The sequence below is a fragment of the Xenopus laevis genome, chromosome 4S (assembly GCF_017654675.1).
Source record: "Xenopus laevis strain J_2021 chromosome 4S, Xenopus_laevis_v10.1, whole genome shotgun sequence".
Lineage (NCBI taxonomy): Eukaryota > Metazoa > Chordata > Amphibia > Anura > Pipidae > Xenopus > Xenopus laevis.
In genome coordinates this window covers 111,276,349-111,299,036 of record NC_054378.1, presented here as the reverse complement: position 1 = coordinate 111,299,036, position 22,688 = coordinate 111,276,349, and the positions used below count along the sequence as shown (strand labels likewise).

The window sequence follows — 22,688 nt, the reverse complement described above, 5'->3', positions numbered from 1 at the left end:
ACCCTCTGGTCTGAGGGCAGATTAGAAATAAAAGACGGTTAATAGCATTAATGGAGACGGAAAGGTTTTAATATGTGATTCCCCGTGGATAGACCACTCTCTCCTCCCTCCAAAACGGCACCATTGCAGCTTCTAATATTTCCTCCTTTGCTTTACCTGTTCAAAAAAAGCAGAGTAATGCAATGGGGTTGGCAGGTAGAAGGCTTGAAGTTCCTGTCTCATGCCAGGATCATGTGAAGCTAAAGCTGATCTGGACCTGGCTTCAACTGTTCATGATCCTGGTTGGCAATTGCCAACATCATGCAGCATTAGATTATGCCTGCAAACCCTGTGGTGCAACTCTGCTTTTTTTGCACAGGTACAGCAAAGTTAGCGGTATTGGGGGCTACAGTGGAGCAGTTCATGATGGGGATATTCTCTCTATATAAATGCCCTTCATTCTCCTTTGACTTCAGGAATCCTGAGACTTAGGGGCACATTTACTTAGCTCGAGTGAAGGATTAGAATAAAAAATACTTCGAATTTCAAAGTATTTTTTTGGCTACTTCGACCATCGAATTGGCTACTTCGACCTTCGACTACGACTTTGAATCGAACTATTCAAACTAAAAATCGTTCGACTATTCGACCATTTGATAGTCAAAGTACTGTCTCTTTAAAAAAAACTTCAAACACCTACTTCGCCACCTAAAAACCTACCGAGCACCAATGTTAGCCTATGGGGGAAGGTCCCCATAAGCTTTCCTAGCAATTTCTGATCGAAGGAAAATCGTTCGATCGATGGATTAAAATCCTTCGAATCGTTTGATTCTAAGGATTTATTCGTTCGATCGAACAATTTTTCCTTCGATCGTTCGATCAAACGTAAATCCTTTGACTTCGAGGTCGAAGGATTTAACTTTTATGGCCGAATATTGAGGGTTAAATAACCCTCGATATTCGACCCATAGTAAATGTGCCCCTTAATAAACTGAACATGAGAAAGTATTAAAACCCTTCAAGGACAAGGAAACCTATTACAACAAGTTTAATTATTTCATAGAGTACCCCCTGCTCTACCGATTTGCTACATTTATTTTGCCACAAACTTCTTGTTTAACCTGCAGTCGCATATGGTTACATTTTAAAAGATTGCTCCAAAATGAACGCCATGTTTTTTCCATGATGTTATTAAGATGGCTGGCGTTTACCCACTGCTCATGCGCAGAATTTTCTCCTTGTGTTTTATCAGTTCAGTATTTGCTGGAGCAAATTGATAATTCCTTGCATTGATAATTCCTTGCTCCTGAGTGCAGCTACTGTTCATGTGCCCCTTTCTTGTAGGAAAAACTGTGCATACTCATGGTTATGGCCTTGGTGTGGGAGAGGTGCACTATAGGGATTTTTATATATTTTTTCTGAACTAAGGGGTTTCAACAGCTAAACGGTTACACAGGATGAAAATTGTACAGCGCTGCAGAGCACACTCTAGGTATGCCTGTCCTATAACTTAACAGACCTTAAGCTGGCTATAGACGCAAAGATCTGATCATACCAAACGAGGATTCATGCGATTTTCGGACCATGTGTGGAGAGTCCTGATTTTTCGTCCGGCGGAGATCGGTCGTTTGGTTGATCGGACAGGTTAAAAGATTTCTGTCGGCTGCGGGTAATATCTCTGCATGTATTGCCGATCATATGATTGTCAGAGGGAGACTGTCACCAGCTTTGGTCGGACATAACTTTCGTATGATTGCTGTCAGGGGCAGAACATCAGCTCATCTGTTCTTTTACTACTTTATTTGATCAGAATGGTTAGTGGCAGGTCGTGAGACGGGAAAGTCCAATCGTACGATGATTCGTATGATCGAATCTTTGCGTCTATGGCCAGCTTTAGAAATCTCTCCAGATAGATATCTCTCCAGATATTTATCTCTAGTGTTAGTAAACATACCCCTTGTCCTTTAAAATGTAATAAAAAATTTAAAGGGGCAGATGAAACCTAAGTAAAGTTGTGCCCCCAACCTTGTTTTATCCATGAGCCTTGGTGTTTTTATTTGTATGTGATCCCTACTGACCCTGTGATATACATAATGTAGGTCCACCCACAATTTAAAATTCAACATATCACTTTTCTGACCAAAATGTTGTTCACCACAGTTCATCAGAGTGGACCTCCAGAGTTCTCTGATCACTTGACTCAAACAGTGGATTTGATCTAGCCCTAGGCGTTAGCTGGTCTCAGGACACTACAGAGTATCTTAGCTTTCCATGCTGACATTGGGATACAGGTGATATATTATGTTAACATTGTCTAGAATTTGAATGGTGGAAAATTGTTATGAGTAGGTGATGAATAATTCACCAAAATAAATCTATGGGGCAGCGCACTACAAACTACTATAGTAAAGTGCTAAAATTGTATCAAAAAAATATTTTACCCAACAGTCCTTATTGATTTTCATAGAATTTGCCAAAGTGAGTTTTTGTATACTATACAATGTTATCCTTAATTTATGAATTTAATTTTACCCAAAAGTCCTTATTGATTTCCATAGAAAGTGATTGATTGATTGATTGATTGATTTCCAAAGTGAGTTTTTGTATACTATATTATCCTTAATTTATGAATTTAAAGGTCACTACACTATAATCGGTGGTGTCCTTCCTTATAGATATATTTTGGCGACTCATGGTGAATCCCGCAGGGAGAATTTGGAGGGGAGCTGCAGTCTTCTATCATGATTCACATGTACATAATTGCCTTGATCACATCAGGTGTGGGATGGAGTATACTGGAGTGAAATAATTCATGTTTTTTGTCATTTGAGTAGACTCATTTAATAAATTACATTATTACTTGTGAAACAAGTGGCCCTCAATAGTGATGGGCGAATTTGCGCCGTTTCGCTTCGCCGAAAAATCCGCGAATTTCGCGCTAAATTCGCGAAACGGCCCGTTTTTGACGCCGGCCCGTTTTTTTTTAAAAAAATTTTTTGACGCCGGCGAATTTTTTACGCGAATTTTCGCGGGCGTTTCGCAAATTTATTTGCTGGCGGCGAATCACACAAATTCGCCGCAAATTCGCGCCTGGCGAATAAATTCGCCCATCACTAGCCCTCAACACCTATTGCTTGCAAAGAAACCTTAAAGTTGAAAGGGCACAAATATTACTGTGGGTTCTATTTTTATTGAAGATGCCTCATCAAGATCTGTACCAAGGACATTGAAATGTTGGTTACAGGCAGCAGTCTACTTACGTACCGGCCACTGTCCAAGATCTACTAGTGTATCATGAAATAACTTGTAGGCACCAAACTAAATGCAATAAGCATTCCCCATCAAACCATGGAAGCTACTATAAATTAAACTATGTGAGCCAGTGGCCAAATATTAATAACCTTCTCCAGATCTTCAAATCTTCAAAAATTAAAAATAATGAATGTGCAAATTATTATATTTTTGGTGTTATTTGAAAAATGTTTCAAAAAAAGTCCACATACACATTCCTGGCAATCTTATATTTATTATCTGATCTCACATCCAAGCAAGGGAAAGGAATACTCAGCCAATACCCTCCCTGTGGTGGACAATGTACTTTCTGAAGCCTAATACTCTGATGACCCCCGGTTCATTGTAAAGCTAAGAAGTGTTATGAGAGCTGCTTGCTTTCCAGAAAGAGATTTCGGCTAGTGAAATGATCTTACCCTTGTCATTTATGGTAGATAATACTATGTTATTAACAATTATAGAAAGTTGTCTTTATTGGTAATCATATTGAGCCAAAATGCAACTGCTAAAAATGGGCCGGGCAGCATTGAGTTTTAAACTGCCCAGCCTTCTTCTACAGAATCCAGCTGTAAGTTTCCTGAGTTACAGTTGTAAGCATTAGGGCCTTCACAAGGGTCATATCTCTTTCCTGGATGCTGGCGTTTCCCCACTTCCTTTGAGTTTTCAAATTCAGTGTCATCCTCCTCTTCTATCCCTCTCTTACCTGGGTGTTGCCGTTTTATAAAGAGTGGGTCTGGAACTCTTTTTCCAGGGTGCTGTCTCTTGGAAACATCAGAAAAAAGGTCCAAATAACCTGAGTCATCTGTAAGATACCCCCTACTCCAGTCTCCCTCTTCTCTCTTTCCTGGATGTTGCCTCTTCTCCATATCCTCCAGATATCTTCTTCCTGGGTGTTGCCTTTTGGAAAGCTGTAGATCTTCCAGGTCCCTCTTTCCAGGGTGCTGTCTCTTTTCTATCTCCTCCTGGAATCGTTTACCTGGGTGCTGGCGCTTGTATATCATTTCCATTGCATCTGGCAGATCTAAAGATAAAAAATGGAAGATAACCATATAACTACAGTATTCTCCTCTTCATGTAGCTTCTATCAAGCTATCTTAGTCTGTAGACCTCCAGTTGTGTGAAAGTCCTCTTACATAAAACCAGACAATAACCTTATCCAGGCATAGCTGCAGCAGAAAGGACCTTTAAGATTGTAAATGGAGAACTATACCATAAAACAGTAACTACTATTCAGCTGTAATATTTTATTGTACAGTGGTCCAATGAAGGGAAGAGCCTAGAGGAAGGGGTATAAAGCTAGTGAGTCCAACATGATAATGCTCTTTGGGTAATTCAAGAGTGAAATTCTCTTTCTGGCCAGACCCCTTTTACTTGTTTAGATTCTGGCAGATGGGGAGGTGAATATCAAGTGATGACATTATTGTTCTTTATGGGCTCCAATAATATCTGCTAAAGTCTGAATGAATGGCCTGCAGTTTTGATTCAGTGCCCCATAAAGGACATTTTCTTTTATTAATCCCTAAAGTAACCCAGGCAATACCTATATACATGGCTGCCCTAACTATGAAGTTTTTGCTTCATACCTCTATTGATTTGTTGCCCTTCTTGAAATCCCTCCAGGATACTGCGGATCAGGATACCTTTGGCTTTCTCAAGAACATCCAGATTATCTGCTGGTGCTGTGTCCTCCTCCAGTAAAGGCTGCTCTTGTGAGTGCACCTTGTGAGATATGGCTGTACCAAGAAGCAACAACCACCAGAGAAACATCATCTCTCCTGTAATTTAATATACAGAAGATTAAATAGCACCAACTGTTGATTCTTAAAGAGGTGGTTCACCTTTAAGTTACCATTTAGTATGTTATAGGATTGCTTATTCTAAGCAATTTTTCAATTGGTCTTCATTATTTATTTTCTAAAGTTTTTTATTACGTACTTTCTTCTTCTGACTCTTTCCAGCATACAAATGGGGGTACTTTTTATTTCTGGTCTTTCTATTCAGGCCTCTCCTATTCATATTCCAGTCTCTTATTCAAATCAATGCAAGGCTGCTGGGGTAACTTGGACTCTAGCAAACAGACTGCTGAAATTTGATACTGGAGAGCTGCTGAATAGAAATCTAAATAATTCAAAAACCACAAATAATAAAAAAAAGAAAATTAAATTGCAAGTTGTCTCAGAATATCACTCTCTACAAGAGAAGTCAATAGCAGATGTCCCATTTTTTTTTTTACAAAAAAGAGAGTTATATAGAAGTCAATAGCAGATGTGCCATTTTTTTTTTGTAAATTTATTAATACATGCAGTAAAACTTTGCGCAGGAGTGGTTTTAAGAAAATAGTGAAACATTTTCTGATTTTATTAAATAACCCTGATAATCTATAAACATTTGCCATTAAATCACCCACCCAAGACCGTGACAGTAATATATATAGACCAATCAGAATTATGGTTGCTTTTCAATAACTTGATCACAAGAAGTAAACAGAGCAAATACTGTACTGGGTGCAAATAAGATAAAATATGTTTTATGTCTGAAAATATTGGGTAAAGTGGTGTCAATTTTGAAATAATAGTTTAAAGTGCCTTTTTTTTATGATCCCATCTAGTAGTGAATTACTGCATTGCAATACTTATAACAGAACGTGGTGGGCGTCACGGGCAAATTTAAGATGCTGATTAGGGTTCTTTAGACTGATTCAGCATCTTATCTGCCCGTATATGGGGCCTTCTGACAGGCATCCCTAACTATTTTGTGGCCAAAATTTGGTCTGATATCGACTGGGCAGGTTTGATTGTCTCTGCAATCGAGGACCATATTGGCACCCATTTGCATCATTATAATTTAGTTATTTGGCCCTAGGGCCAAATGATTGGATTAGTCTGATATTGCCCGGCCTTTGGTTGGCATATTTGGAAGAAAGATCTGCTCGTTTGGTGACCTCATCACCTTCTGATCCAACTTGGAACTCAATGTACGCCACTGCATTATTTTGATTCATGATGAATTTGATGCATGATTAGTCCTCAATGTTAAAAAATCATAACAAGGCAAAGAAACAAGTTCAACTGCAGTTTTAAAATACGTCATTTTCTGAAACCCACTTATTTTAAGTAGCAGAAAAGCGAAGATGGCACTTAGATCACTAAGAAACACAGTTCAAATGAAGTTTGCAGAATATTTTGACAGTGTAGGAGGGCAGGGAATCATTTTATCTATCTCTTCCAGTTACTGCTCTATGTAGAATAAACTCCTCTTTGTTTAGTTGTTTTAGGTAAACATGAAGTTTAGGAGATAAATCATTATACAGTTTATTCTTGCCACAGAGGCTTTGCTTATTTATTCCCTGTTCATCCTTCCATCTGAAAGATTCAATGGGTACTTTATTAACAATTGCTACCCATTATCCCACATTCTAGAGTAACTAAACATGCAGGTTACATGTGACAGTGACATAGACCAGCCATGGGCAAGATTGGTTAGGGACTGCCTATACACCATGCCTTCAGCGTTATGGATTCTGTACAAAGTGTGCAGTGTTCTCTTTGTAGTAGAGATAGATGGTGCCTATAGTTGAAGTGGAATAATAGTCTCTGGGAAGGGACTGTGGTTGTGGGATAGCAGGTATAGTAGTGAGATGGTGCCTATAGTAACAGTGGGATAATAGTCTCTGGGAAGGGAGTGTGACTGTGGGATAGCAGGTATAGTAGGGAGAGATGGTGCCTATAGTAACAGTGGGATAATAGTCTCTGGGAAGGTAGTGTGGCTGTGGGATAGCAGGTATAGTAGGGAGAGATGGTGCCTATAGTAACAGTGGGATAATAGTCTCTGGGAAGGGAGTGTGACTGTGGGATAGCAGGTATAGTAGGGAGAGATGGTGCCTATAGTAACAGTGGAATAATAGTCTCTGGGAAGGGAGTGTGACTGTGGGATAGCAGGTATAGTAGGGAGAGATGGTGTCTATAGTAACAGTGGGATAATAGTCTCTGGGAAGGTAGTGTGGCTGTGGGATAGCAGGTATAGTAGGGAGAGATGGTGCCTATAGTAACAGTGGGATAATAGTCTCTGGGAAGGGAGTGTGACTGTGGGATAGCAGGTATAGTAGGGAGAGATGGTGCCTATAGTAACAGTGGAATAATAGTCTCTGGGAAGGGAGTGTGACTGTGGGATAGCAGGTATAGTAGGGAGAGATGGTGTCTATAGTAACAGTGGGATAATAGTCTCTGGGAAGGGAGTGTGACTGTGGGATAGCAGGTATAGTAGGGAGAGATGGTGCCTATAGTAACAGTGGGATAATAGTCTCTGGGAAGGGAGTGTGACTGTGGGATAGCAGGTATAGTAGGGAGAGATGGTGCCTATAGTAACAGTAGGATAATAGTCTCTGGGAAGAGAGTGTGACTGTGAATAATATTTTTATATTATTCATCAACATATCACCAGTTCTTTACTGTTTAATAATCATAATTCTGATATTTGCATGGATTGTCTCTGTTCCCTTTTTGTACTGCACAATACTGCTCTATAGTGGAGCTTTACAAATATTTGTCAGTAATATAAATATAATTACAATAATAAAAGTGGGTTTATCTTTGTGTTACTCCTACAGACACTCTCATAATGAGACTAAATGAAGGCCCAGGTATGACTGTCACAGCAGAAAACAACCATTCAGTAACAGGGTTGATAAAAGTAAAAATCTCTGTCTGACTGCCGGAAGGGATATGGATTTGTTTGTTTTGCTGCCTTTTGGGTCGATTTAGTCTATATATTATGTTATTTAGTATTATCTCTTTCCAGTTGTACGAACACATGTTGGAAAGTGCAATTTCAGGTTTCATTGAAGTGTATTTTTCCATAATAAAAGAAAAATCCCCTGTTAATATTCTTATAAATTCAACCCATAATATAGAGTGCATTATTTGAAGAGTGCACTAAACTTCCTCACTCAACAAAGACAAGGAGCATCTTCTATGGGGAGAGAATAAGGCACTCCAGTTATTAAAGCCCCACACATTTCTCTCTGTGCTGGGTGGTTTCCTCTTGCCTGGCAATTGACAACCTCTGTGCCATATTCTGCCAGGGTGGCATTCAGTACCATATTTTGCATTAGGGACGAGGTGAAGGCAGCATAGGGGGTCAGAATTAGCTTTCTTTTTTTTTGCTTGTATGAATTATTAGCCTTCCCAAAAGTTAAATTAAACTAGCATTATGTTCCTATTGTTGCTCACCCTTCCAACAGGGAATGAAATTGTGCAGCTAGTTTTCTTCCTATGTTTAAACAGATACTTGTGTGTTAGGGTCAGTGACTCAAGCACTATAAAACCGAATATGACTCAGTTCAAACACGGGACGCTAATTAAAATCAATCACTAGCTTAGGTAAAACTCTGGGCTCAATGCTTATAGCAATAGCCTCTTTGGTAATTTAAACTGCTCATCCTATGGATTCTCTGATCTGGGTGCAGGGTCGTAACTATAGAGGAAGCAGACCCTGCGGCTGCTGGGGGGCCCCAGGAGGTATAGGGGCCCCATGAGGCCCTAATTCATATACAATTTCAATAAATGTTGGTAAAATATGTCAACCTCTAGACATTTTGGGGGCCTGAAAAATAATTTGCTGTGGGCCCAGTAACATCTAGTTACACCACTGTCTGGGTGTATAAAACCCCAGGTCCCTAACTCAACAATGTATAAAACATTAGAAGGAAGCGCACTGACTCACCAAAAAGTGAGTGGCCCAGGGGCATCGCTGTGAACCCGTAGTTGGAGGTGAAGTTTAGTGAAGAAGAATTGGCAAGCTACCCATTGAGATAAAAAAAAAGACTTTGTTTCATCAGTTAAAAAACAAACGATTTTATTTAATCAGTTTAAAAACATCCACATGTGGATGTTTTAAAACTGATGAAATAATGTTGTTTTTTATCTCAAGGGGTGGCTAAAGGAGTGCCTGCCAATTATATTTCAGTGACTCAAGCACCCCAAATCTAAACTAGAAAAGAGCAAAAATGTTAGATCATAAAACCAACATTCTTACTGCCCCAGACACAAACCACATGCCCATAACCCTTGCACAAGGCGCCAAGCACAGCACTGACAGATGAATGGGAGCCCTGTACTTAAAGGGATTCTGTCAAAATTTGTATGATGTAGTTTACACTGCAAATAATTCACTCTACAATATAAAATGTAATTCCTAAACCAACAAGTGTATTTTTTTAGCTGTAATATTGGTGTGTAGGTGCATCTCAGGTCATTTTGCCTGGTCATGTGATTTCAGAAAGAGCCAGCACTTTAGGATGGAACTGCTTTCCGGCAGGCTGTTGTTTCTCCTACTCAATGTAACTGAATGTGTCTCAGTGGACCTGGATTTTACAATTGAGTGCTGTTCTTATATCTACCTGTTATCTGTTAAGGTGGCCATAGACGTAGGCATCGCCAAACGAGTGGATCTCTGCCCGATATGGCCACATTGAAGTGAGCGACATCAGACTGATCCAATCATAATGGATCTGATACGGGTGGTCAGATAGCGGGACCGCATACACGTAGATGCAACGGTGATCCGACACGATTTTTTAACCTGCCCGATTGAGATCTGCCCGACTTTCGCCACATATCAATTGGGGAAGCCCATCAGATGGCCTCACACAGGGGCCAATAAGCTGCCGACTCTGTCTGGGGGCCTTAAGGGAGCTGCTATCTGGTTACCTTCCCATTGTTCTGTTGTTAGGCTGCTGGGGGGAGGGGGTTATATCACTCCAACTTGCAGTACAGCAGTAAAGAGTGAGTTTATCAGAACACAAGTTACATGACTGGGGGCAGCTGGGAAACTGACAATATGTCTAGCCCCATGTCAGATTTCAAAATTAAATATATAAAAAAATCAGTTTGCTCCTCTGAGAAATGGATTTCAGTGCAGAATTCTGCTGGAGCAGCACTATTAACTGATGCATTTGGAAAAAAAAATTTCCCATGACAGTATCCCTTTAACACCCACCATAAGAGGACAGAAACAATAGGCTCCCGAATGCCTTGTGTCCCCTGACAAATTCCGACAGACAGATTCTGAATATTCAACAAGCTAAGGACATTTTCTCAAGAACAGCTTTCTTGTGCATAAAATAGATTTAGGCCGTTGCAATTCAATGTTTTTGTGGGGATAACTATGCCAATGGTTATTGGTTGTGCCCATGGGCATGGAAAGAAAATTCATGTTGCAATGTGCAAAATGCATCAGTTTGTAATTAACGTATTAATATATTTTGTAGTCCCAGCCTTTGCATGAGGCTCTATTTCTGTTGCTACCCAAGACTGCATCATATATATTTAGACATAAATCTACCACTGATATACTCACCAAACAGCCTGCAATCAATCTTTATCAGTCTTTCCCTGCACCCCTTCTAAAACAAGGAAACAACTACACAGATACGGGACCTGTTATCCAGGATGCTTCCGAACTGGGGTTTTCCGAATAACGGATAACAAATAACTGTGAGGTGTAATTCAGGGGATATTTTGGGATGTTGGGTGCTTCGCATAAATAAAGAAGGGATTTAGCTTTTCCCTGGCAGCTGGTGTGCTTCTTTGCAGCCGTCTCATGGTTAATCAGCAGCAGGCAGCTGATATTAGAGGAGAAAAATAGAATCTGACATGTCTCTGGAAAGCCGAATTCTGTTTAATCAGAAAACGGGGGTCACTTACGTTTCACCATAATGCTCATTGTTTTGTGCAACGACTTGTAATGTGGAGTCAATACTGGTGCTTTGAGGTCGTTACTCTCATACTCTGGGTGCCATAGGGGTAAATTTACTAAGCGGTGAAAATTCACCAGCGATGGCTTTGCAGCCGAAAATTCGATCAGACAATGCTAATTTACTAAAATGCAAAGTTGAGTCCAGGGCGCTGAACGCTGTAGAATTTTCGCTAGTGTTATATCGCCAATCAAAGTGCAGATGCACTGGCGTTCAATTAGCGCAACTTCACTCAGGCTTATTTGCATACGGCGGGAAATTATAAATTTGAATGGACGTATATATTGCAGCAAATACATTATATTACACAAGTCCAGGGAACCTTAATAAAGACAATAGAGTTGTTATAATGCCCTATGCATGATCTCACTGTATAGTTTATGTTCCGCATGTTAGATGTATGGGGGAACCCGGTTACCCAAAAAAAAATGTAAGGATTTTTTCAGGCTATCACTCTGAAAAAAAGAAAATACACCAAGTTTTTTTAAACTTTTTCCACTAAAAAATATGATGTAAGTAACAGAAGAATATGATGTAAGTCCTATGCACTCCAGTGCACTTTGCCTGGTCTGAGCTGCTGAAGGCAAGTCTGGTGAAAGAGGTAACATCCAGTAAAATCCTCATCTTAGTGAATTTGCGGAGTAACGTCTATTCGCCAGAGCGAAAATTCGGCAGGCGATAGAGTGTGAATGACAGCTAGCGTCTGTCTCTTTCGCTAGCTAAGTTATGCCTGTTCCCGTTAGTAAATCGGCAAAGTGCCTGAGAGCGGTAACACTGGCGAATTGTCGCCAGCATTAGTCACTTTGCCCTTTAGTAAATCTCTCCCATAGTGCTACAGAGGAAGCTAAAAAGTCCAAAAAACCTCCAAGCTAAAAATATATCTGAATTAAAAGAAGTGATAGTGGCTACCAGCTGACCCACCATCCCATTCCACACTATTACTGCTTGTAATGAAACAAGAAGCATACCACCTGTAACTGTTTAGAAGTATCTTTCATTGTTTGCTATGGGACTTGTAGGCTACTTTGCTCCCTAAGAAAACAATAGAATCTTTTACTAGTTGGCTAAATCTCCCCGTGTGACATTAGCCAATGGCCGCTACTTGATGTGATACAAATACAAGATAATAATTACAATAATGTTAATGATGGGGCTCAGGAGCGAGTGCTACTCTGGGAGCAGCTCACAGGAACCAAGAGCAGTAGGGAGACAAGGCTTTACACTGCATTTCATGGTGCAAGCTGGAATACATTATAATAACAGGAAAGTATTGGACTATCTCAAGTGCAGGATGTCAAAGGGAATATTAGTGATTGGTTCATGTTGTGATAATTGTGATAGGGATTTTTTTTATGGAGGAAGAATATCTCAGCAATGCACATGTATGCAATGGGTATGCACATTGCCCCAAGCTAATAAATCTCTCCAAATAAATCTCAAAAACATCAGCCCCAAAACCTAGTGATGCCCCAATTTCTGGATTCCAACCTTTTTTTTTTTAGCTCAATTTGGCTAAAGTGTCTGGCCATACTGAATCCAAACCCTTAAAACCATGTGAATTTGGATCACGTTATGAAAATAATAATACATAAATAAATTGCTGATAAAACAATGTTTTCCTATACAGGTATGGGATCCGTTATCCGGAAACCTGTTATCCAGAAAGTTCAGAATTACAGAAAGGCCATCACCCATAGACTCCATTATAAACAAATAATCTAAATCTTTAAAAACGATTTCCTTTTTTCTGTTGTAATAAAACAGTACATTGTATTTGATCCCAACTAAGATATAATTAATCTTTTTTGGAAGCAAAACCAGCCTATTGGGTTAATTTAATGATTACATGATTTTCTAGTAAACTTATGGTATGAAGATCCAAATTACAAAAATGTCCATTATCCAGAATACCCCAGGTGCCGAGCATAATAATAATAATATGGGACCTGGATAATAGATCCCATACCTGTATTTATAACCTTGTTATGAACCTAGAAGGTTTTCCTGAAATGTTTGTAGTATATAGGGATGTAGTTCGCCACCTAAAACCTACCAAAGTCAATGTTAGCCCATGGGGAAGGTCCCCATAGGCTTTCTAAGCTTTTTTGGGTCGACGAAAAATCGTTCGATCGATGGATTAAAATCCTTCGAATCGAACGATTCGAAGGATTTAATCATTCGATCGAACGATTTTTCCTTCAATCGTTCGTTCGATCGAACGAATTGCGGTAAATCCTTCGACTTCGATATTCGAAGTCGAAGGATTTCAATTCAGCAGTCGAATATCGAGGGTTAATTAACCCTCGATATTCGACCATAAGTAAATTTGCCCCTAAGTGTAAAAGCAGATGCACACTTATAAGTGATAATGCGCAGCTAGGATGCACAGTGATTCACATGCACAGTAAGTGGAGATTCACAGTTAAAGGTGTGGTTCATCTTCAAATTAACTTTTAGTATGTTATAGAATGGCCAGTTCTAAGCAACATTTCAATTGGTCTTCATTATTTATTTTTTATAGTTTTAGAATGATGTGCCTTTTTCTTCTGACTCTTTCCAGATTTCAAATGGGGGTCACTGACCCCATCTAAAAAACAAATGCTCTGTAAGGCTACAAATGTATTGTTATTGTTACTTTTTTTCCTGTCATTTTTCTATTCAGGCCCTCTCCTATTCATATCCCAGTCATTTATTTAAATCAGTGTATGGTTGCTAGGGGCATTTGAACCCTAGCAACCAGATCGCCCAAATTGCAAAAGCGGCTGAATAAAAAGCTAAATAACTCAAAAACCACGAAATGAAAACCAAACGCAAATTGTCTGAGAATATCACTCTCTACATCATACTGAAAGTTACTTTAAAGGTGAACAACCCCTTAAAACAGACTCGCACAATATCCAGACATGAGCTATAGGGATGAACCTCAGATTTTGTTACCAAATTCACATCCTATTGGGGGTTGCTAGAAAATTATTTTATAATTAACTTGTTGCCCTGAAAAAGGACTCAGTTTAAAACTCTACTACCTAACCCTGATAATCTCACACCTGTCTGTCCCTACTGATCATCCTACTGTAAGCTCAATGGGGCACAGACCTCCATCCTCTTGTCACTTAACACTTAGAACTTACCGGTACTCCTGAATTCTGTATTCTGTAATTGATTGGACCCGTTTGTTTTGTTATTTTATTGTTTTAATGTAATGCACTGCTCATATATCCCCATCTATATTACAATACAGCTGGTTTTCCAGACCACTAATTCCCATTACTGGCACCCTACAAATACTGAATTTATAGTACATGTATGGGATCCCTTATCTGGAAACCCATTATCCAGAAAGCTCAGATTTACGGGAAGGCCACCTCCCATAGACAACATTTTCATCAAATAATTCAAAGACAATTTCCTTTTTTTCTGAAATACAAAACACAGTGGGGCTCATTTATCAACACTGGGCAAATTTGCCCATGGGCAGTTACCCATAGCAACCAATCAGTGATTAGTTGTTTAAAGCCAGCTGCAAGTTGAACAATGAATGCAACAATTTGATTGGTTGCCATGGGTTATTGCCCATGGGCAAATTTTCCCAATGTTGATAAAACCCCCAGTATCTTGTACTTGATCCCAACTAAGATATAAGTAATCCTTATTGGAGAAAAACAATCCTATATGTTTACATTATTTTTTAGCAGTTCCATGCCTGTATTTTCTACAGTGGCAATCCATTGGGTACAGCTCCACTAATTATGTCTGCTTTGTATCTACACTGGGAATCTGCTGGATTCTGTATATATATATATATATATATATATATATATATATATATATATATATATATATATATATATATATATATATATATATATATAGGTATGGGACCTATTATCCAGAATGCTCGGGACCCAGGGCTTTCCGGATAATGGATCTTTCTGTAATTTGGATCTTCATACCTTAAGACTAGAAAATCATGTAAACATTAAATAAACCCAATAGGCTGGTTTTGCTTCCAATAAGGATTAATTATATCTTAGTTTGGATCCAGTACAAGGTTCTGTTTTATTATTAAAGAGAAAAAGGAAATCATTTTTAAAAATTTGATTTCTTTGATTATAATGGAGTCTATGGGAGACAAACTTTCCGTAATTCGGAACTTTCTGGATAACGGGTTTCTGGATAACGGATCCCATACCTTTATATATATATATATATATATATATATATATATATATATATATTAGTTTGCTCCAAATGATCCAGGATAACTCTGTAATTTGGGACTCATGCAATGACTGTACTATTTTTAAATCCAATATAATATATAAATATTCCATGCAATTTCATAAGCTCTGCACACCACATCAACAGGAATCTAATTTTTATGTATTTATTTTGTATTTCTGTATTGCCCTCTGTCCTGTTAAAGCATTTTTTAAATGCGCAATGTCACATATAAATTAATTTAAAAAAATTTAAATATACATGCATGCTGTACATGAAATAAATCCATGATACAGTTCCCTGCTATGTCAGATCTGATGTACTCCTGTATATGAAAAGTAATTGCCTTTTCTCATCAATTGGTCATATAATGCATCCATGCTGAAATTCTCAGTCCTTGAACCCTATCAGACTGCCCTATAACTTCTATAACTAGAGTCTGAATTTCCTGAATTTCCTGCTCATGGGCAAAGAGCCGTTATATCTAGGGATCATGCAGTAGCATAAAAGCATCATTAAAATGTCCTAAATACATGCTGTAGGGCTGTACGTGTGGGGCAAGGGAATATGAGAGAAAATCCTATATATTATACTCCCATACATGAAAACCCACAACAAATCCCAATTTTCTCCTATACAAATGATTAAAAGAATCTCCAGTTGTCCCTTCCCTGTCTCAACTGTAGGGCAAACACACATGCTACATTATCCTATCTCTGTGGGTTGTGGGAGTTGTAGTTCACCAAGCTGGAGGGATGTAAGATTGTTATTTCTATATTCAAAATGACAAAACAGAAACCTTTCTAGAGAGATAAGTATATTAGCTTTGCATATATATTAATTGAGAATGAACACGCTGCACCCCAAACCTACACCAAGTTTGTATTTATATAACAGCCCCTTGGTTGCTATCATGTTGTGCATAGTGGGAATTGTGCAGGCGTTGCCATACTGATTCTTGCTGGGATGCTTCTTTTTGCAGAGAGTATAGAGGGGAAGGCTCAGTTACCTGTTGTCAGAGGTCTGGCAGTTGCTTTGTCTCAGCCTGACTGGCTGTCACCTCCTTGTCCGGGCAGCACAATATTCAGAGTGTGTCCCTGTGCTGCTCTGTGCTGCTTTATGCTGCTGCCTCCCCTATTTATACCTCCCCTGGTCCAATTATAGAGATGCCTGTGATGCAGTTAGGGATATGTCTTCGCTTTTTTTAAACACCTCTTTGATGTCAGAAATGCAGCATTTCAGGGGGACTCTTAACCCCCTCAGCCCAACTGACGTAAGATTTGCGCTCTGAGATCAAAATAGATAGGGGTGTTATTCTAAAGTTTTCGCGTTATACTGTGCGAGTAATAAGGGAATATGTATTTATTTTTTTTGCATTTGCTTCACCTCTGAGGAGCATCAAGTACTGAAAACATATCAAATTCACTAGCCATGTGCAGTGTCATGTCTGGATAGGGTTAGGGTTAGTATGCTATGATGGAAGTTGTTTAAACTTTAATAATGGGAGTGTTGCATACTTGCACTTTTGCATCCTGCCCGGCACTTAGGGGCAGATTTACTCGAGGGAGAAGTGGCTAACTCTAGCGTCAATTCGCTAGCATTAGCGCCTGCAGGGACAAAGCCAATTTACTAACGAATGCAGGCGTCACTTCGCTAGTGAAAGAGATAGGCACTAGCGGTCATTTGCACTCTATCCTCAGGCGACAATTCGCTCTGGCAAATGGACGTTACTCTGCAAATTCAATGAAATGTGGATTTTACTGAACGTTACCTTTTTTGCCAGACTTGCGTTCACCAGCTGAGACCACTGGAGTGTATAGATCTTCCTCATTCTTCTGTTACTTACATCATATTTTTTAGTGGAAAAAGCTTTTAAGTCCAAAAAACGCTGGGCTTGCGTCTTTTCCTTTTTTCAGAGTGATAGGCTGCAAAAGTCCTTAAAAATTTTTCTGGGTAACCGGGTTCCCCCATACATTTTCTAACATATGGAACATAAACTATACAGTGGGCTCATGTGTAGGGCAATATAACAACTCTATTGTCTTTATTAAGGTTCCCTGGACTTGTGTAGGCACAATTTCAATTGCTCGCATTTCCAAACGTTGCCAGTGTGTGGCACCCACGATGAAACTCTGCATTCCAGTGAATTAGCATTGTCTGAGCTAATTTTCGCCTGGCGAAGTGTCGGGATGTCTGCAAATCAGTCGCTGGTGAGTTTTCGCCCTTGAGTAAATCTGCCCCTTAGTGAATGCAGTGCAAAGACTAAGGGGTATATTTATCAAAAAGTGAAGTTTGAAATCGCCACAATCCTCTAGAGTGAAATTCCGCCACTCTCCATTCATTTCTATGGGATTTTCAAAAGAATATTTATCAATGGGTGAAAGTGAAAGCCTTTCAAAAGCCCATAGAAATGAATGAAGAGTGGTGGAATTTTACTCTTGAGGACTGTGGCGATCTCTAACTTCACTCTTTGATAAATATACCCAAATGGCTTCTTCTGTGAATATAGTATTACCTGCCTGCCTACAGCAGCATTGTATTAATGAGGGGTGGCCTTGTACTCTCTGAACTATTCCCCTCCCAAACCCCGCAGGGAAAGATAAGTACTTGGGGGAGGGGCATCCGTTGCATTTGTGGGCAACACTTGCTATAGGTGGGAGCTGGTCGGACTAATCAGACCAACTGATCTCAGCATCAAGTTAGACCAGAAATCTCAGAGGTTCATGGGCCCTAAAACCAGTTTGATCGATAGTTTGTTCGATTTTTATGGATTGTTCACATTTCAAATTATTGAAAAAGGGAAATCAATGTTTTGACCTTTGTCTCAAGTCCCTTGATAACATTGGTTAATTGGTACTGCTCTATCCCCAGCCTTGGGTTTGTAGAAAGGCCACAAAGACATGCGTCAAGGCACTGTGGGCCACTTGCATACTGGGAGAAATCCCAGAGGAGTGACAGGTGTAATCAGATTTAGTGTGCCACCATCTGCCACCCAAACATCCCCAGACACTGTACCTCTCCTGCCATCCTGTCCCCCAATCCCCAGCAAAAGTTTATTTGCCTATATTTTTTGATGGGATTGGGCCAGTACTTAGTGTGGGCCAGTAGGTGATGATGTCTCTTTGCCTGTTTAGGTGCATAGTGTATTCGGCAAAGAATTTAACTTGATGGATGATTTTGTAACCCTTATCTACACTAACCAGTAACATTAATACAATAGAGCAGACCCCATGGCCTTGGGGGGGGGAGCCTGGACCACAGGGTCTGCTCTACTGTAGTCTCCCTCACCGATGCAATACAATTTTACGCCCCATAATAATCTTAGTTGGGGTGAGGAGAACCTACAATAAAAGGTTTATGAAGGCCATTGAAACCAATGGAGCAGCTGGGCATACTGCTGGATGTAAGAAACTTTTTTGAGAGCATTGAATCCAATAATTAATTTTTTTCTTATAGCTCATGTAATATATGCACTTTAAGGGTTATGGCACAGGAGACTGGAAGATTGCTGCTGCTCCATTGAAGCTAGAGGCTTAAGCCGGGCAATAGTGCTCCCTACAATAGCTATCCAGCCCCCCTCAACCTGTACCTTGAAGGTAAACACAGTAGGTGAGGGGGGGTAGCTAATGGAAGGCTGCCTTAGGGTGGCAAGGGGTATAGAATTGCCCCTGAAACCTCTAAATAGTAACTTCCTTCAAACAAATGCAATGAATGCATGGAATCACAATATTGTTTAGTAGGGTCCATTTATTTAGGAAGTTGGTGTGGAAATAAAAAAAGGGGTGGAAGAAGGCATAAGGGCAGAGAGAGGGAAGAAAGGAACAGGAGGTGGACAGGTGTGTGTATAGGTATGTATTACTGCTATCGTTTATATAGCGCTACTAGTGTTCACTGCTATACTGAGCCCTCGTTAGTAATTTTAATATTTTTTTTTCTCTCGTCTCTGTTTTTTATATATACAGGGCCTTTGTCAAGTACAAGTAATTTGCCTGGGTCCCACCCCATGAACAAAAATGTGTTGTAGCAAAATGTTTAGCCATGCCCCTTGTATATGCTGCACAAATGTCAACTAGCAGGGTTTTTTCAACATAAGCTACTATAATAGCAATCATTTTACCTATAGTCATGAATGTAACTAAAGGGAAAACAGACCCTGCAACTGCGGGGCACCCAGGAACTATAAGGGGGCCAGTGGAACTGGTACTGATTAGCAGCTACAATATATGTTCATGGAAAATGTCTTGTTTCCTGAGTTTAGGGGCCCATTGATCTTGTTGTGGGGCCCAATATAACTAATCATTCCCCTGCTGAAAAGTTCATGTCGGAGATTCTCATATACTGTCAATCAGCAAGTGAACCCCAATATAAGCAGTTGCTGTTACTCTATAATAAGAAGGCATATAAATACTTCAGTTAAGTAATGTGCTAAGAAGTCAGTAAGTTCATTGAGGGTCAGGGGGATTTACCTTAAGTTTATAAATTTATTGGTGTTTTCCTGTGTTACATACTGTAAGTTCTGCGAGTTACATGCACTTTTATGTAAGTTTGTATTTCTACGTAATCTATGCAAGTAACTAAGTTTTCACTACCCCCCCATACCTAGTCCCCCTTGTACCCCGCTGAATGCAGCCCTGTATATAAATATCATTTTTGGATTTTGTCATGCACATAAAGACATAAGCATCAATTCATTTTTTGGGTTTAGATCCTCTTTACACCAGTCGTGCACATAAAATTCAGATGGGTTCAAGGCTACATGCAAATTTATGCTGTACGTTTGCATCCAAACAAACTCCTTAAACTTCTACATTGTTGCCCTGAGCATAAGTTCATTCATTATGAAAATTGTAAACTGCACCAATTGAAGTGAAGGAACTCTGGTGCCACCACCACCCTGACCTTGGCAATAATACCCACAGTGAGCTCCGTCAATAGGCCCAATAGACTCACACCCAAAGAATTGCAACCTAATGCTATTTTAACACCAGGACTCACTCTTTCCCCAACTATATGCCCTCAATTCATAGGACGCAGTTGCAGTGGATTCAACACAGCGACAGTGGAATTGTGGGTAAAAACATGGTGGTTTGCATATGAAAATGTACTTTGCAAACTTCACTTCGGTAGGTGACCCTTTTTTAGTATATTATAGAAATGCTAATTCTAAGCAACTTTTTTTTATATTTTTTCAATCATTTGCCATCTTTCTTTTCAGCTGAAATGGGGGTCACTGACCCCATCTAAAAACAGATGCTCTGTAAGGTTATAAATGTATAGTTATTGCTTTTTATTACTCATCTTTCTTTTTTATTCAGGGCTCTCCTATTCATATTTTAGTCTCTTATTCAAATTAATGAACAACTCCTTTAAGGCTTGCAGGGCAGCTGTCCCTTGTGCTGAAATCAGTTATTTGTATAAAGGGTGTGATATGTGCAAGGGAGTGAGTATCCAAATGCAGTCTCATAGAACACGTGCTTTTGTTTGATTTATTTATAGTCCTGTTACTCTGTGTGTATCTATGGGATGTATAGTTTACCTACAATAGGTTGAAATGTTCATATTCTTTTTAGAAATGAGAGGGAGTTAAAAAGAACCAAACTGGGGCACTAGCCTATGCCCGTAATAGATATGACTAACACTGCCAACAGATAATCCCAGTTATGATCAGCCTACACACGTATTGGACTAATCAGAACATTTTATAGATCCGGTGATTTGGCAGACAGGCTAAATGACCAATGAACTGTAGCGCCTAACATCCCAGCTGAAGGCAGCCATATCTGAAGTCCAATAAACTGCAGCATACTCGATTCTTGATTCAAATCTGTGTCATTTTGTTTTTATTTGGCTCACCAAAGTAGATCAGTGAAGCAACGTTTCGGGACAAGCAGGGCCCTTTATCAAGCCATATCTGGCATATAAATTACATTTTATGTATTGAAAATACAGATTACATACAAAAAAACTAAACAAAATGAGATCTTATTTTTGGGAAACTTTCAGTGAGAAGGAGGAGAGCACTCAAATGCAGATTAACTGCTTGTGGTTTATATTTATTTAAACTGATGTACACGACATGTTTCGGTCCGTAAATGCCCTTTCTCAAGAGTAACAAACACAGATACACAGTGAACACTGTATCTGTGTTTGTTAGAGCTGACTTGTCAGATATACAGATAGAAACAATAGAATTCTACCTGTATCTGACGATTCAGCACTAACAGTGGCTGATGTTCGGGTGCCTTCAATGACGCCAATCAAAATCGACGAACCAACCAATGTCCAAGTATTCTGTCGATACTGGTCGTCTCGTCTCCCGCCATGCATACACCAAATATCGTTGGAAATGTACAATATTATTTGTGTGTCGATGACCACCAAATATGCTGGCTGATCCACTAATCTCTTCAGATAAGAAAAATTATTTACTAACTACCCAATGCCCAAACTCAAATCCATACTATTATAATTTGGGGATATGGGTGTTCATGGATTTTTTATGCTTAAGACCAAGTATCTTGCGTATCTTGACAGCGCTATATAAATAAATGATGATGATGATGATGATCTTGCAAACATCTTCCCTTAATGTAAGTGCAAATAACACAAAAAAATAACAAACAAGGCAAATTTTTATTTCCTCAAATGCCCAATGGCAAGAATCATATGAAAAGCTCTTGTACAGTGTTTTTATGCCATTACAATTTATATCAAGACAATTTGTGGCATTTGCAGGGGCGTAACTACAGAGGAAGCAGATCCTGCAGCTGCAGGGGGGCCCAGGAGATACAGGGGGCCCCCAAGAGGCTGCTACATCCCCTCCAAGGGCCCCCTCCCTTCCAAGGGTCACCTTCTCCAGCAGCAAATTCCCCTCTGCCCTCTACCACATCAGTTCTTTATGCGGCTGGAGGGTGAGGTGTATGGAGCAGGTCTGGACCAGCCAGGCCCATGAGAGTTAGGGCCTGCCAGGTTTTTTCCAGGTGTCCCATTGGCCCAATTGGATGCTGAGTTAAGGCTGTACTTCCTGTGCACCCTCTACCCTGACGTGCCAAGCAGTAGATGTAAATAGTGCTTTCTGCCCTGTTCTAATAGCAGACCTGTAAATTGTTCACTGCCCTCTAGCTGTTTAGGCAGTTACAAGTATGGGTGCCCAACTAGCTGGTATTTTACTAACTCTAGCTGACTCTAGTGAGGACAAAGTTATTAATAAGCAACAACAATAACAGAAAAGGTGGCAAATCTACCTCCAGAAGCAGTGGGCTAATAAACTTAACTCATCTCAAGTCTCTCCCAAAATTAGAGTAAGGCCAATGGCACAAGTAAGTGTTTCTACAAGGGCATATTGCAGGTCCAGCGCAGCCTCTGGCTCCACAAACATCAATATTTTCAGATCTTTAACATACACATAAAAAGCAAAATCTACCAAATTCCACCCAAAACCCCA

At 39.7% G+C, this 22,688-nt stretch overlaps 1 protein-coding gene across 1 annotated transcript; it reads right to left on the bottom strand.

Moving 5' to 3' along the window:
* Positions 1-3,531: 3,531 nt before the first annotated feature.
* On the bottom strand, positions 3,532-16,332 carry trh.S (thyrotropin-releasing hormone S homeolog). Its single transcript, NM_001101738.1, is given in 3 exon segments — positions 3,532-4,291; positions 4,854-5,045; positions 16,254-16,332. Coding segments are annotated over 2 exon segments (675 nt in total). The 5' UTR covers positions 5,041-5,045; positions 16,254-16,332; the 3' UTR covers positions 3,532-3,803.
* Positions 16,333-22,688: the final 6,356 nt, after the last annotated feature.